This window comes from Balearica regulorum, chromosome 8 (assembly GCF_011004875.1).
Source record: "Balearica regulorum gibbericeps isolate bBalReg1 chromosome 8, bBalReg1.pri, whole genome shotgun sequence".
NCBI classification, from domain to species: Eukaryota; Metazoa; Chordata; class Aves; order Gruiformes; family Gruidae; genus Balearica; species Balearica regulorum.
Window position 1 is genome coordinate 11,036,918 of NC_046191.1, and position 13,305 is coordinate 11,050,222.

A 13,305-nucleotide genomic window follows, 5' to 3' on the forward strand; every position below is an offset into this window, starting at 1 on the left:
TATCCACACACACAGAGGTTTCTGAGCAGCCTCCCAGCCCCCTGGGCATACCCTCAGAGGAGGTATCAGCCCCTGCTCAGCACAGGAAGAGCCAACCAGAGCCAAAGCTACAGCTCTTGTGGCCCATGCCCTGCCCCAAGTCTGACCTTGACTTCCTCCCACAAGACTGCAGTGAACATCCTCCATCCATCCCTTCTTCCCCTCAGCCCCCACCCTCCTCCTGCCTCACGGCTGAGGTGTGGCAGACAGGAGGTGGAGCTTGTTACAGGAAGAGGATTAAGACAAGGACCATTTGCTTACAATCTTTATTGAAGTCATACAAAAGTTGCCAAAAAGTGAAAAAATACACTATATACAAAACCATTTTCCTTGTAAGGAGAGGAGGGTCCAAGGTTAAAGAACTATCATACTGTGCTTTCAACTGCAGCCCCTGATTCTGCTTGTGGCCTTTTCTCTGTCTAAAAGAAAAGAAAAGGTTGTTTTTAAAAAAAAGATACTGCCTCACAGCACCAATTCATACAGCAGTTCAAGGTTTCTGTAATTCAAAAGACTTAACTGACTACTTGTGCTTTGCTGGTCTTCAAGCCCAATATTTCCCTAAAATACTGCCCTTAACAATTGTAGCCCAGGTGATCAGCATTAAAACCCAGGAACACTGAAGAGACTTCGGGAAGGGCCCTGTGCTGCAGCTCAGCCCAACTCCAACACCAGAACATGTTTCTGTCCCACCCCACAGGTTCCAAGTCTCCACACCAGTGCCCTTCCAGCCCAGGGCTGGGCACAACACCCATCCTGCCAGCGGGGAGTATTCCCCATCTCACCTGGGAAGCTTTGTGAAGACCAGCAGGCAATAAAACCAGCACACCTACCAGGCACAAACCCATGCCTGAACAGAGGGGAAGATAAAATAAGCACGGCACACACTCCTGCCTCAGCTGCCCACCTCCTCTTCCATTTTCTCTGCAACCTCATTTCCACTGGGGGCAGCATCACCACCACCACCATTGACAGCCGGCTCTGGTTTAGATTTCTTAGCTTCATTGTCTCCCTGTTGAGTCTCCTCCTCTGGTTTCCTCTGAGGACAAAATTGTTTAGTCTTCACTATGTTAAAATTAAAGTTTAAATATTTTTTAGAAAGTTAGCATCTAGATGTCATCACACATTATCTATTCAACCTCTACCTGCCAGGTTCAAGACAGATACCGAAGTGTTGGGATTTAACTAAAGCACTGAAGCTTTGGTAGAGGTCTCAACCACAAAGGAGTTCCAGTAAGACATTATTTAGATGCTAGTACCTGTAGAGCTGGATTATCCTTATAGTTTAGCAAGGAAACATGCAACTGGTGAGCCAGGTCAGTTAGGGGGGTAGATTTAAGGCATCCATGACATTTACAGTCACCTGTATGAAGCACATCAGAGTTGCTCCAGGTAAACCTGAACTGAGAGGCTAGGAGAACACAGGCCAGGTTGTGCCACAGCAGCACACAAAATAAAAACTAAGATTCCATTATGGGATAATTTTAGTTATATTCACAAACAGTTCAAGGGAAAGCATATACCTTTAAAGGCACCCAGTGCTCAACACATTGTAAACTGCCTCTTAAAGAGATAATTTCTACCATTAGACTGGCTTTGCTGTTTATTAAATCCAAATCTCCATTTCCACTTGGAAAGAGGGGAACCCAACTCAGCCCGGTTGCTGGCCCTCTTCTGAAGATCCGTAGGCCACCCTGCTCTTCACACAGGTCCTCAACAGAGGAGGGCACTTGTTCAGAGAACGCCCACAGAAACTGCACAACTCAGCTGGGAAGTTAAACCCGCGTGGGGCAGGCGGGGTGCGGAACCATCAAGAACTAATCTCCTGGAGGCTAGATGGTTCCCAGACTGATTGGCTCCCAGTGGAAAGGGGTTTCACACGCTATTTCTGGGTTTACAATGGTTTTTTCCATTATAGAACTAAGTTAAGAAAAAAGCTTCAAGCCAAGAAATCCAATTATACAGAGCAAGCCAGTGGTACTTTTACACTCTCTCGGTTCAACTAGTGATTTCTGGACTCACCTTTTTCCGGACTAGGTGAGAGATGTCTGTAACACACTGAGATGCACCATCAGCTGCTTTTCTTACTGGAATCTATTACAAGACAAGACATTGACACATGAGTGACAGCAAACAGCAGTCAGAGCAGACAGGAGTTGTCAACATCAATCTCTAACTTACTGTGGAAACAGAACCACTGTCTTCACTTTGGGCAAAGCCAGATGTAGTTCCAACCTTAAGAAAAAGCAGAAGAAAAAAAGGTGGAATAAGTTCTGGCTATCTATTCACACAAAACCATAGATGCTTGTTTAGAAAGGGACAGAAAACTCAACTCCTTCATGTCTCAGCACTGGGCTCTGCTCCTACACTTACACAGGACAAACAGATGAAAAGCTCTGAGTGATGCAACACTCTGGCCATTCTCACATTTGGCTGACTGATCATTCCCAACCCTGACACATTAAATTGCTATAGAAGCCTGTCAAATCCCAGTTCAGTTAGGAATAATTAATGACAGTGTATTTATTAATATCCTCTCTTTAGCCATAAGCTGCCTCAGCTTCTTTCTCACAATCACAGCCCATATCATTTGTGAGCAACCACGAGCCCCTGATCTGTACGATTGGGTCTGAGCTCTTTTACTAAGAATCACTAGAAGAACATTTGGTTAAAAGGAAACAACAGGACACACTAACCAGAGTTGCTTTCAGTGCCAGCTCAGCTACTCTTGCACTCTTCTGAGACTCCTTTGAATCTTCTATCTTTTCTTTAATTTCAGGAAGCAGTCCCTTCAGTTCTTCAATCTCCTTCTCATCTTCAGGGGAGCCACTTTCCGCCGCCTTTATTCGTTCAGTAAGCATCGCTAGGATGAAACAGTTATCATGGCAAAAACCTCAAGACAAAGTAACTGTTCAGTTATCAGTATTCACAGAGGCAACTGTCTGCTGACACAGTTTCAACACTTCTGATTATCAGTATAGCCCATTACTGGTTTCAGACTGGCAAACATTTGCACAGCAAGGTAACAAGTGCATTTAACTACTTTCAGGGCAGTTAAAGTCTGCTTTGACTTGTGAAAGCCCCCAGTCACTAGAGGCAGTTTTAGAAATCCACTTACCCATTCTCTTGTCAATGACTTCTACGGATTTACCAAACTGCAAAACCGCCTCATCAAACTGGCTGTTGTAGTGGTACGCCAGCGCCAGCTGGTAGTGACTCTCAGCGAGCAGGCGGTCGTGAGCCTCCAGGTACTTCTGCTGCAGGGCCAGGCAGGCCTGAAACTCTTCTATAGCCTGCGTGTAGTTTTCTATAGGAGAAAAATAAGCGTAGTTTGTAAAGACCTTACATCTGTCCAAACAAACAAGATCTAAACCCCTTATTCAGTTACTCTGTATTTTATTACACTATATAGTCTGAAAACAGACCCAACATTGAATACAGCAGTTGAGTTCAGTGACAGGCTGCTTTCCAATGACCAAGTGACACCACTCGGTCCAACACTGCCTCCCCTCTTGGGAACACTGTTCACAGGCTGTTCCTCTAGTTCTCTGTCCAGTTACACTGCAGTAAACTAAGTGGCCAAGTCAAAGTCAGGCACACAAATTCTGCTTTTTTACCCGCTACCATGAACTGAGTGCAACTTGAACCTAGCCAAGCTTTCCACTGAAAATATTCTAGTGACATAAAACACAACCCTCACTTTGTATCCCTTGTACAGAACCTGTCAGACTATTCCCAGTGCTTGCCATAGGGAAAGGTTACACTCTACTCTGATTTAACATGATTAAAACACATTTTTAAATGAAAAGCAGATAAGACACATTAGAAAGCATGAACCCGGGGCTTTGCTTCCCACTCCCTTTTTCTGCTGCATAACACCAGGGTCTTTCCCAACCACATCCTACTATTTTGGAAAGTCTAAAGAGTCAGCTACTTATTTATTTGCAGTCTTTATGTTCTGGAAGTGGCACAGCACCGACACCTCCCAACGAGCTCAGCAACTCACTACTTCAATAAGGAAAGTCCCTCCCAGGTTTCCAAAGGTAACCAAACATTGTCTATGAAGCCAAACACAAGGCTGGGTTTGATCTAGTAAACACATTACTTACTACTCAAAGCTTTCTTTCACTGTTCTGGAAAAGCACGGACTATCCTGTTGAAGGCACTGACTTGTTAATTCATTGATTCCAAAGCCTCTCACACAGCTGCACTATTGTAATTACGCAAAGTCTAAAGTCTATTTTGAAAGTCTTAACTCACCCCCACACACTTTTAATGACAAAATAAAGTGTGATAGGAAGTGGAACTGAACACTTTGTACATGGGAATTAGTATTACTTACCAGATTCAATGCTAACTTCTCCTAGCTTTAGATGAGCTTGAGCCGCATGGAGTTGAGCTTCTTTGGTTTCTTGTCTAAATCAAGAAAAAAGTAGTTTTCAAATCCTGATGAGAACATTCCACATTTGATAACTGCTTACAGCACCACGCAGTTTCCAATGAGTTTCTCTAGCACATATCCAAATTAGAGGACTTAAGCCTTTACCTCTTGTAGATGACTTTTGCTAACTCCAGCATGTCCCAGGCTAGCTCAAGATTTCCAATTTCATCCTCCTCACTTTCCTGTAAAGACTAGAAATGCATTAAAGATGGATGTGATATATGTGATATGTAACCAAGTCACTTCAAAAACAATACTACGTTTCTAAGCAGTGTTGTCAAAGAATAAATTTCTTTAAGAGGTAAAACAGTTTACCACTGGATGGAGAAAAAGAACACGCAGAAGAAGTTATTGCATCAGCTGAGACTTTGTCTACAGTGACGATGTTTAAGTGAAACATAAGCTTACATTCTTAGTTGATATGGCTGCAATTTTTTTCCAGGAATAAGAGGACACCAAGGACCAATATTATCTTAAGAATGATATTTTGCTCAAGGTGCTATTAAGATGAACCAAAAACTAAAAGTGTTTATATTCCTTTTTAAGTGAGCTTTTGAACTCCATTAGAGTAGTCAGAGAGATACTCTACTCAGGACTAGAGCACACTTAGTACCACACTAATAGGCTTCAGATTTTCCCAGGTGTATGGACTGCTACATCAAGGTAACACCTCAGATTTAAGCAGCACAACACTTCCTACCCTAATCATGGCTTATTGGACTGGGCACATTCAACATATTTAGTGAGACACAACAATAAAACAAGCAGAGAATAAACTGCCACAACTAACTTCCATGACAAGCTAAAGCAGCCCTCTCTGCTATAGCCCACCTACCCCTACATTCACCAGGCTGTATTACTCGTCAATAAACTGCAAGCATTTGTTTCAGCATAGCTGAACAAGCCCAAGCTCACATACAGAGCTAAGCAATAATCTACAATGCTGACTATGCATAATGCTGTCCCTTGCTTAGGCAATACTTGTTCCCAAAGAAAAATAATTTCCCATACAGGACTAAACAAAACACAAGTGAGCTTTATAAATTTAAAGACATTAACATGACATGTAGACAAATGCTAACTCTTCCATGAGCGCCGATATCAGAGCTCAGCAATCTCACCTTGTCTTCCACTGTTAATTCATTCTCCTTATCATCTTCAGCTTTATCATTTTCTTTATCTTCCTCCTCGGATTCTTCTGTTTCTACAAGGAAAGTAGATTAATGAGAACACTTCTTACTATGTTTGCTTCACATGGAGTCAGGCAGAATCTATTATATCCAGCCCTTATCCTTCCAGTGACAGGTTAGACATGTGATGCAAGAACACAGACACATTAAATTCTCAGCAGCCATCTTGCTGAAAGTGTTAGGCACTGGGGACTAAGGTAGCTCCAGGCTACTTTAGTCCTTATTGTAAGTTTAATTTCATACTATCTAGAATGGAAACTTACCTAGAATTCAGTTCTCACAAATGCATTGTGAACTCCCACTGAAGCCATGGGATCCTGAGCAGCCCTGGAGGTACTGGTCAGTTGCTGCACTTCATGCTACAGATAACAAGCCTTTTCAGCAAGATAGCTGCCAAGCTGTGTACAAATAAGACTCTTTCTGAATTCGTGTTCCTCATGTCAGCCATTTAAGTGGCAATGTCATTAAAGAACCTGCTACTGTGTAGCACTGATTTGACTTCTAATACTGTGTAGGAGTGGTGCATGATCTATTCTACCAGTAGAAACCATTTTGGGAAAACCTGCAGTGAAGGAGTATGGCTAGCAGCTTTAGAGCATTGCTTGACTTGCGTGAAGCTGGACACTTAGTTCCTATATCATGACCACTAATTCCAGAATAACAGGAGCTTGATGGGGTGGAGATGAGAGAATCCGTGAGCTCGTTAGTCTAACTCCCAAGAAGCACACACCTACCACCAAGAGGGCCAAACCTGTAAGCATGAGGACAACTTGATCAAAGGTAAAACAGAAGAGATGTGAGGGAGCTGAAGTCCATTTTAAATAGTGCGAGGAGTCTGGAATGACCAGGCACCAGACCAGGATGTTCAAGCATGTCCTCACACCACCAGACTTGGAACAAAAGGAAGTGGGTATGCATACATAAGCAGCCTTTCACAGGATGAAGAGTTGGTAACTCCTCTTAGTTTATGTTCAGTCATGCTCTGTCCAGACAGACACCTTGTTAGGCAGCTGCTTCACGACAGTGTTCACTGCGCTCAGCAGTGCAAATCCTTTCAGTGTCCAGAACTATTTAGTCTGAGCATCTGTCCCTCCTAAAATAAAGCTCCTTCTGTGCAGCTGAGCTACACACAAGCAAAGTTTCAATTATCAACTCATCAATTAACTTGTGCAATAGAAAGCACTGGCCTACTAAGACCATGCAAGTACTACTTCAAAGTGTACAAGTTTTACCAGGTTACTTTAACATAATCCTGAAAACATCGATAATGAAGCAGGGAAGCAGAACAGCAGAAAAAGCTAGATAGCTCAAAGACTGTACTAGATAGTAGCAACAAGCTTTAAGGTTCCAAGGCAAATTGAGTTTAGATCTCCCAACCAAATTCTCACTTGAAGTTACTACCAGAAAGACTCAAATGAAGAGCTCCTTCCCTCCCCCACCAAAAGTTACTGTTTTGTTATGTACTCAGCTGTTCTTATTTTTCTGCTCCACCGTTTTAAAATAAAATATGGTTATAACCAGAGGCAACTTGTGCTTCAAGTTACTTGAAGGTTAGTGCAATAAACCCAGACGCATGCAAGTGAACATCCATTCAGTATTCTCCACCAGCCTAGCCATTACTTACACATTTCATAGGGCTGTAAGTTTGCTTTCAAGTAAGATTTGCTTTGCAGTTAGTTAAGCGTTAGTCTAGAGAAACTGAGACTATTCACTATTCCTTGAAACTTTACTTGGTTGTAAAAGACTTCAAGAGCCCCTTCCTTATTCTAAGGCAAACAGAAAATTCTGAATGGAACACTTTTTACCCATTGTTAGCCAAATCCATCAAGTCATCCACCCACAAGTACTTTTCTCCTCTCACTGTTACCTTCTCCCTCTTCCATCAGGTCATCTTTCTCTTCTTTTTCTACCTTAGCACCTTCACCCTCTTCCATCAGGTCATCTTTCTTTTCCTCTTTCTCTACCTTAGCAGCTACTTCAGCCTTTTCTTCCATGTCATTAGATGGCTCTTTGCCCTCTGTGGGCACAGGTTCCTTTGAGGACTCTGTCTCTTTAGATTCACCTGGTTTCTCTTCTGTAGCTGTCTCTACCAGCTCTTGTTTCTCCTCCTCCTTCTGTTCAGCTGCCTCTGCCTCCCCTTCACCAGCTTCTTTCTGCTCCACAGCGACTGCTGCCTGCACTTCTGCTGCTGTTGCTTCCTGTGCTACTGCCTTCTCTTCCACAGCTGCCTCTGCCTGCCCTTCTACAGTCTCTCCCTTTTCCACAGCTGGCTCTTTCTCTGTCGCTTCTGCTGTCTGGTTTCCCACCTCTCCCTTCTCTTCCACAGCCACTTCTCTGACTTTAGCCTCTTCCACAGCTGCCTTTGCCTCCTTGTCAGACACTTCTGTTGTTCTCCCCTTCTCAGTTGCCTCTGCTACCTTGTCTTCAGGCACCACCTTCTGCTCTTTTTCTACTACCTTCTCTTCCACAGCTGCCTCCTCTTTCACAGCCTCCTTTTCCACAGCTACCTGCTGCTTCTGCTCTTCTGAAGTTACTTCTTTTTCCACTGAAGCCTCTGTCTTCTCTTCAACCTTTATCATCTCCTTGTCAGCAATTGCTTCTTCTGTTGGTTTTTCTTCTGTGATCTCTTTCATTTCAACATCCTCCTCTTTGATTTCCTTCTCAGTTAGTACTGGAGACTCTTCTGTAGACTTTTTGGCCTCTTCTTTTTCCCCCATGGCGTTATATACCTGTTCTCTCAACTCCTCCCTTGCTTCTTCTACATGATTGAGGAAGCATAAACATTTCTTCGAGTTTAGTGATAAAGACATTAATGGGCACTGACAATACCACCCTCAGACCCTCCAGTGTTGGTTTGTCATCAAGTTAGACAACATTCCTAAAAGCTCCATTTTCAAAGTACAAGGAATTGGGACGCAACCAACATAGTAACTTGAACTAAGTAAATCCCTTCCCCTTCCCAGGCTGCATTATTGCAAGCGGCCGCTCAAGCAGTGTGCAGTTTTGCATGCTAGCGTTTTTAGTCACAGCTATGCAAGAGGTGCCAGTGTTTTGTCTGGATTGACAGGAGTTCCTGTATTATCTCCAGCTGCAGGTAGTATAAAATAGTTACAGAACACTTGGACTTTTTACAGAGACTCTGACCTACCCTACCACACACACCGTACTGCTACAAGGTTACAATGCAGTTCAAGTTGACTGTGAAGCTTAGGAAAGCAAGTCTGAATGCAGTGTTTCAGGACACAGATACCTGGTGACCCTTTACACATGCTTTCAGTGACCAATTCCTTGCAGAAGTTTTAGAGATTTTGTTCAATCTTTAAGCAAGATTAGAAGAACAAAAAAAAAAGTCCATTCAGGCTGCTAAATTTTGACAGAATGATTCAGGCTACCTCAGATACCAATGGATTGAATTTGGATCATTTAGATGAGAAAACACAGCTCAATGCTTCCACGACACAGCAGACAGCTTTACATACCATCAACAGTTGGTAACACAGAATCATCTTCAGCTTTTTCTCCTTCCTCTTCAACCTGCACCCCTTCCAAGGCATTTCCCAGTACACCATTTTCCATTCTAAAGGGAACAAAAGTTTGTTGCATTTGGAATAACACCATTTTAACTGCACAAACTGCAATGCCATGGCTCTTCCCACCCAGAGCAACCCCGTGCATATGAAGTTCTAGTGTAAACCTGTCCGTATGAGAGTGAAATCCTATTACACCAGGCAGACTCTTGATAAATGAGAAACTGTTAGCATACCTTGCCAACTCCAGGAGAGATTTTCCATAGTAAAAAAAAGCTTCTGCACACTCATCCGCTGTCTCACCATACTTTTTACCCCTACAAAAGTAACAGATAATTACTACTTTAGATGTTGATATGTGAACTTGAAAGCCAAAAATTCCCAGACAGGAAGAATCAGTTTCTGAGTTCATCTCCCATTGTTTCAAACCAAAAATGGATGCCCCTCTCACTTTGCTGTAAGTGGCTTCATAAGCATTCAGCAAAGCAAATTAATCCAAAACCCAAAGAAGTATCACCCTCAAAGACTGATCAAGGCTAGCAACAAAGTTACTACTTACGCTATCCCATTATTTTCCAATTAATAGACTACATCAGAACCATACACTGCAAAATAAAATATGAAATCCCTTTTCCTCCTTAGGGAGCTGCACTGGCAATTACTATCACAAAAGCTGTGTAAATTGCAACCAACCACAGTGTTGTCCAACAGTTGAGTTAAAGTTAAGTAGATCATACTCTCCTTGGTGGCATTATAAATACAGTAGCATATACAAGGTAAAAAAACCTTAATCTTTCTCATAAAAACTGCATCAGTATAGTCAAGCTGAAAAGTAAGCCCTACAAGATACACAGAACACTCCATTACTCACAGTAAGCTCGCAGCTTCCTGGAAGGCATTAACAGCAGCTGGAATATTTCCCATTACCAAGTGTTTCTGTCCTAAACCCAATAGTTTCTTCGATTCTCCATCCACATCCATACTGGGGAGGAAACATCAAATACAGGATTGTTAGTTTCCACAGTAATCAGAAAATTTAGTGTCAGAAAAATTCCTATCTGGCTTTCAAAACCTAGTCAGCTTTATAAAAGACTGAGCTGCACACATCACACTGGCTGGCACTACCAGGATGGGGGGGTTGTTTGGTTTTATTTGTTTAAGTCTGGACCAACTTTTAGTTCTAATGACCAAGGGCAGACAGGTTCATTTCAACCACCTTCTGCAAGAAGCAGGTAGCAGAATCTGATATACGCTTTAATACAACACCAAGTACTGTACAGACTCTGATACTAGCTAAACCAAGAGAAACAATAAACTCAAGTTATGACTTATAGCAAAAAAGCACAATGCATCTGAAAAGAATAACTGATGCAAGTATCAGTTCAGTTCACCTCACACAGCTCCCTTTCCAGAGGGTCCATCCATCCAAGTCCAGTATCTTGGACTGGGACAAGAGGAGCTGCCCACAGAGGAGTACTACTACTCACTAGTCACATACTTGTACCTCCTCAATGCTTCCCCTCAACTTACTAACTCACAGATTAAGAGCTTCCTAAACCACAGCTGGTATTTGTGCATTTATTAGTGCTTGAAAGAGTTTTGTTGCACCAGATTTGTGCAGACTACTGGTGGACACAAATTGCCACCATCTACAACATCTGCATCTGTTCAAGCCTAACCACCTATCTGAAGGGGGACCTCATTTTGTTTCACTCACTAACCCCTGCATTTCTCCTTCTTTAGTAACTGACAACTCCAACCCCCATCTCACCTGTCTGTCTTGTCTGTGGATGTGGAAGGAGCTGCCAATTCCTCTTCCATCCTGGAAACAAAATATTGAATAAGCATTTATAACAGGCCACCTATTTCATGGCAGGAACTGAGCTCAGAGGTGTGAAACCACATCTAGAGCGAGCTCACACGCTTGTTCGCTCTGCGGGCTGTCTTTTGGAGACACCTATTAGTTTCAGTTTTGTTTATTGTTTGAGTAAGAGACTGATTCGTTAGGAAAGCAGACACTTTCACATCCAGTTTATATCAGACTAAGCCTGGCCAACAGGTCTGCTGTCTGAAAGCCAGGACTACTCACCCCGGCCAGCTTCAGCCACTGACGCACAAGCACCTTGCGGCTCAGTTATCCCCACACACACCCGCAGCGCGGAACAAGCCGCGAAGCCGAGAGTTGGGTGTTTTACACCGCGTTTCCAGTTAGAAAAGCGGGGATGTGCCCGAGGCGCCCGCCCGCAGGGGCTGGTCACGGCCACCCGCCGGGCAGCCTCCCCTCAGAGGGGCAGCGGCGGGGCCGGGTGCTGGCAGGACAGCCGCCACACAGCTGACGGCCGCCAGCTGACGGCCTGCCGCGGCCCTCCGGGACCGGCAGAGAGAGGCCGGGGGCGGCGTTGCGGAGCTCCCCGGGCGGAACAAAGGCCGGGCGAGGCGGGCAGCGGCCCCGGCCCCCCCCGCCCCTCACAGACAATGGGCGCCTTTCCCGCCTTCCCCCCAGCCCCGCCCCCCGCCATTGGCGCCAAACCCCGACGGCGGCTCCTCACGGGCTGGCGGCCTAGCGTCACGTGACGCCGCAGGACCACCCACCCTCCCCACACCGCTCCCCCTCCCCCCACGGGCAGGTTCCGCGGCGTCGGCTGCCCCCAACAAAGATGGCAGCAGCCTCGCAGGGGTCACGTGGTGGTTCCGCGCGAGCCGAGCGGGCCCAGCTGGCGCTGGAGGAGCGGGGCGGCACGTACCACCGCCGGGGGGGGGGGCGGGGGGTAGAGTAGGGGTAGGCGCTCGAGCCCGATCAGCGCCCCCAGCCCTTCCCCCCCCACCCCCCGCCAAAGGAAAGCTTGCCCGCCACCCTCTACCCCCCCCCTCAGGTCACCCTACAGCGCAAAAGCGCCCCCCTGCTCCCCTACTGCCCCCCCCTCCCCGACAGGAACACACTGTGACCAGAGACGGCCCGCCCGAGCCTACCTTGTCGGGGAGGCCGGCGCGGGCTCAACGCAGGGGGGAGCGGCGACGGCCGAAGATTGCATAGAAGCTGCTGGAGATAGAGGCGGCGGCGGCAGAGTGCAGACCCCTACCCCTCCGGCTGCCTATATACCCCCGAGGACACGCCCCGGCCCGCCTCGCGGCGCGCGCACGCCGCAGGGGGACTACCGCTCCCGGCATGCCCCGCGCCCGCCCTCCGCGGGACGCTCGGGGCGCCGCCGCGCGAAGCCTGCTGGGAAGTGTAGTCCCGGGAAGGAGAGGCCGCCGCGGGGCCGCGCGGCCCGCTGGGAAGTGTAGTGCTGGGCGAGGCGGGGCGGCGGCGCGCAGGGAGCGCAGGGAAACGGAGTTCGGCTGAGAAGCCGCTGCCGCGCGGCATGCTGGGACATGTAGTCCGCGCCGCGGGGCCGCTGGGTGCCGGCTCCCCGCCGGGCCCGCCCCGACCCCGCGGTGCCCATGGCCCGGCTGCAAACGCCAGCTGGGCGGGCCCTGGGGCGGTGCGAGGGCCGGGGCTTCGCTCCCTCCCGCCCCAGGGAAAGGTGGACATGTTGTGGGGGCGGGCGCCGCCCGGGCTTCCCGGGAGGCACGGGAAGAAGGGCCTGCCCCAAGGGGAGGGGAACCCTCGCGGGCCGGGTTCGCACCTCGGCGCAAGTCTCCGAGAGCTAGAACGGCCAGCCGGGCCTTTGCTCACGGGCGTCCTCCGGCCTGGCGCTGCCTTCGCAGGCAGGGCCCCTGCTCAGCACCGCTCGGCGGGCAGGCAGACCCTACCCCCGCAGCGAGCCAACGCCCTGCCGTCTGGTCAGAGCGGAGGGCAGGCATTCAGGAACACGGTGCACATCTTCGAAGAGCTGGTATTTCCCTGCCATTCACGTCAGGAGACGCTAGCACCCTTCCCTTGGCATAATCTCACCCCATCCAACCTCCAGGTGAGCGGTCAAGGGGCTCTAGCTCAGCTCACACCGACGCTTTGCTCCCCCCCCCCAGCACATGTCACCCACCAGACAAGGCAGACATGGCTGCTGCAGCTGTGACAGCAGAGACCTCCAGAAAACTTACACAGCAGCAGCAAAGCCATTGGTGGAGGCCTGGAGGCTCATTTCCCCCTGCGCTATTTCAAGATAAAAGT

The 13,305-nt window shown here is 47.2% G+C and overlaps 1 protein-coding gene across 6 annotated transcripts; it reads right to left on the reverse strand.

Annotated features, from left to right (window-relative positions):
* Positions 1-291: 291 nt before the first annotated feature.
* On the reverse strand, positions 292-12,327 carry NASP (nuclear autoantigenic sperm protein). 6 transcript variants are annotated; one of them, XM_075759527.1, is made up of 15 exons: positions 12,165-12,322; positions 10,966-11,016; positions 10,066-10,176; positions 9,431-9,511; positions 9,147-9,244; positions 7,535-8,425; positions 5,599-5,681; positions 4,583-4,659; positions 4,379-4,452; positions 3,155-3,343; positions 2,733-2,899; positions 2,218-2,271; positions 2,059-2,130; positions 944-1,075; positions 292-458 (listed from the first exon to the last, which is right to left on the reverse strand). In XM_075759527.1, exons 1-15 carry the CDS (start codon positions 12,224-12,226, stop codon positions 405-407), a joined length of 2,196 nt encoding a protein of 731 aa, XP_075615642.1. In that variant the 5' UTR covers positions 12,227-12,322; the 3' UTR covers positions 292-404. The 6 variants fall into 6 exon arrangements, with proteins under 6 accessions (XP_075615642.1, XP_075615641.1, XP_075615643.1 ...); XM_075759526.1 differs by having other exon boundaries at positions 4,583-4,668; positions 12,165-12,321; XM_075759528.1 differs by lacking the exon at positions 12,165-12,322 and adding an exon at positions 11,284-11,410 and having other exon boundaries at positions 4,583-4,668.
* Between the last annotated feature and the right edge of the window lie 978 nt (positions 12,328-13,305).

What these genes read in the sequence shown, in the direction of transcription:
- NASP (XM_075759526.1), bottom strand. Translation starts at nt 12,226, where the DNA reads ATGCAATCTTCGGCCGTCGCCGCTCCCCCCTGCGTTGAGCCCGCGCCG. An exon ending in AATTAACAGTGGAAGACAAG is followed by an intron (nt 4,669 to 5,598) that starts GTGAGATTGCTG and finishes ATGCATTTCTAG; the next exon opens with TCTTTACAGGAAAGTGAGGA. An exon ending in ACAGTGGTTCTGTTTCCACA is followed by an intron (nt 2,131 to 2,217) that starts GTAAGTTAGAGA and finishes GTCTTGTAATAG; the next exon opens with ATTCCAGTAAGAAAAGCAGC.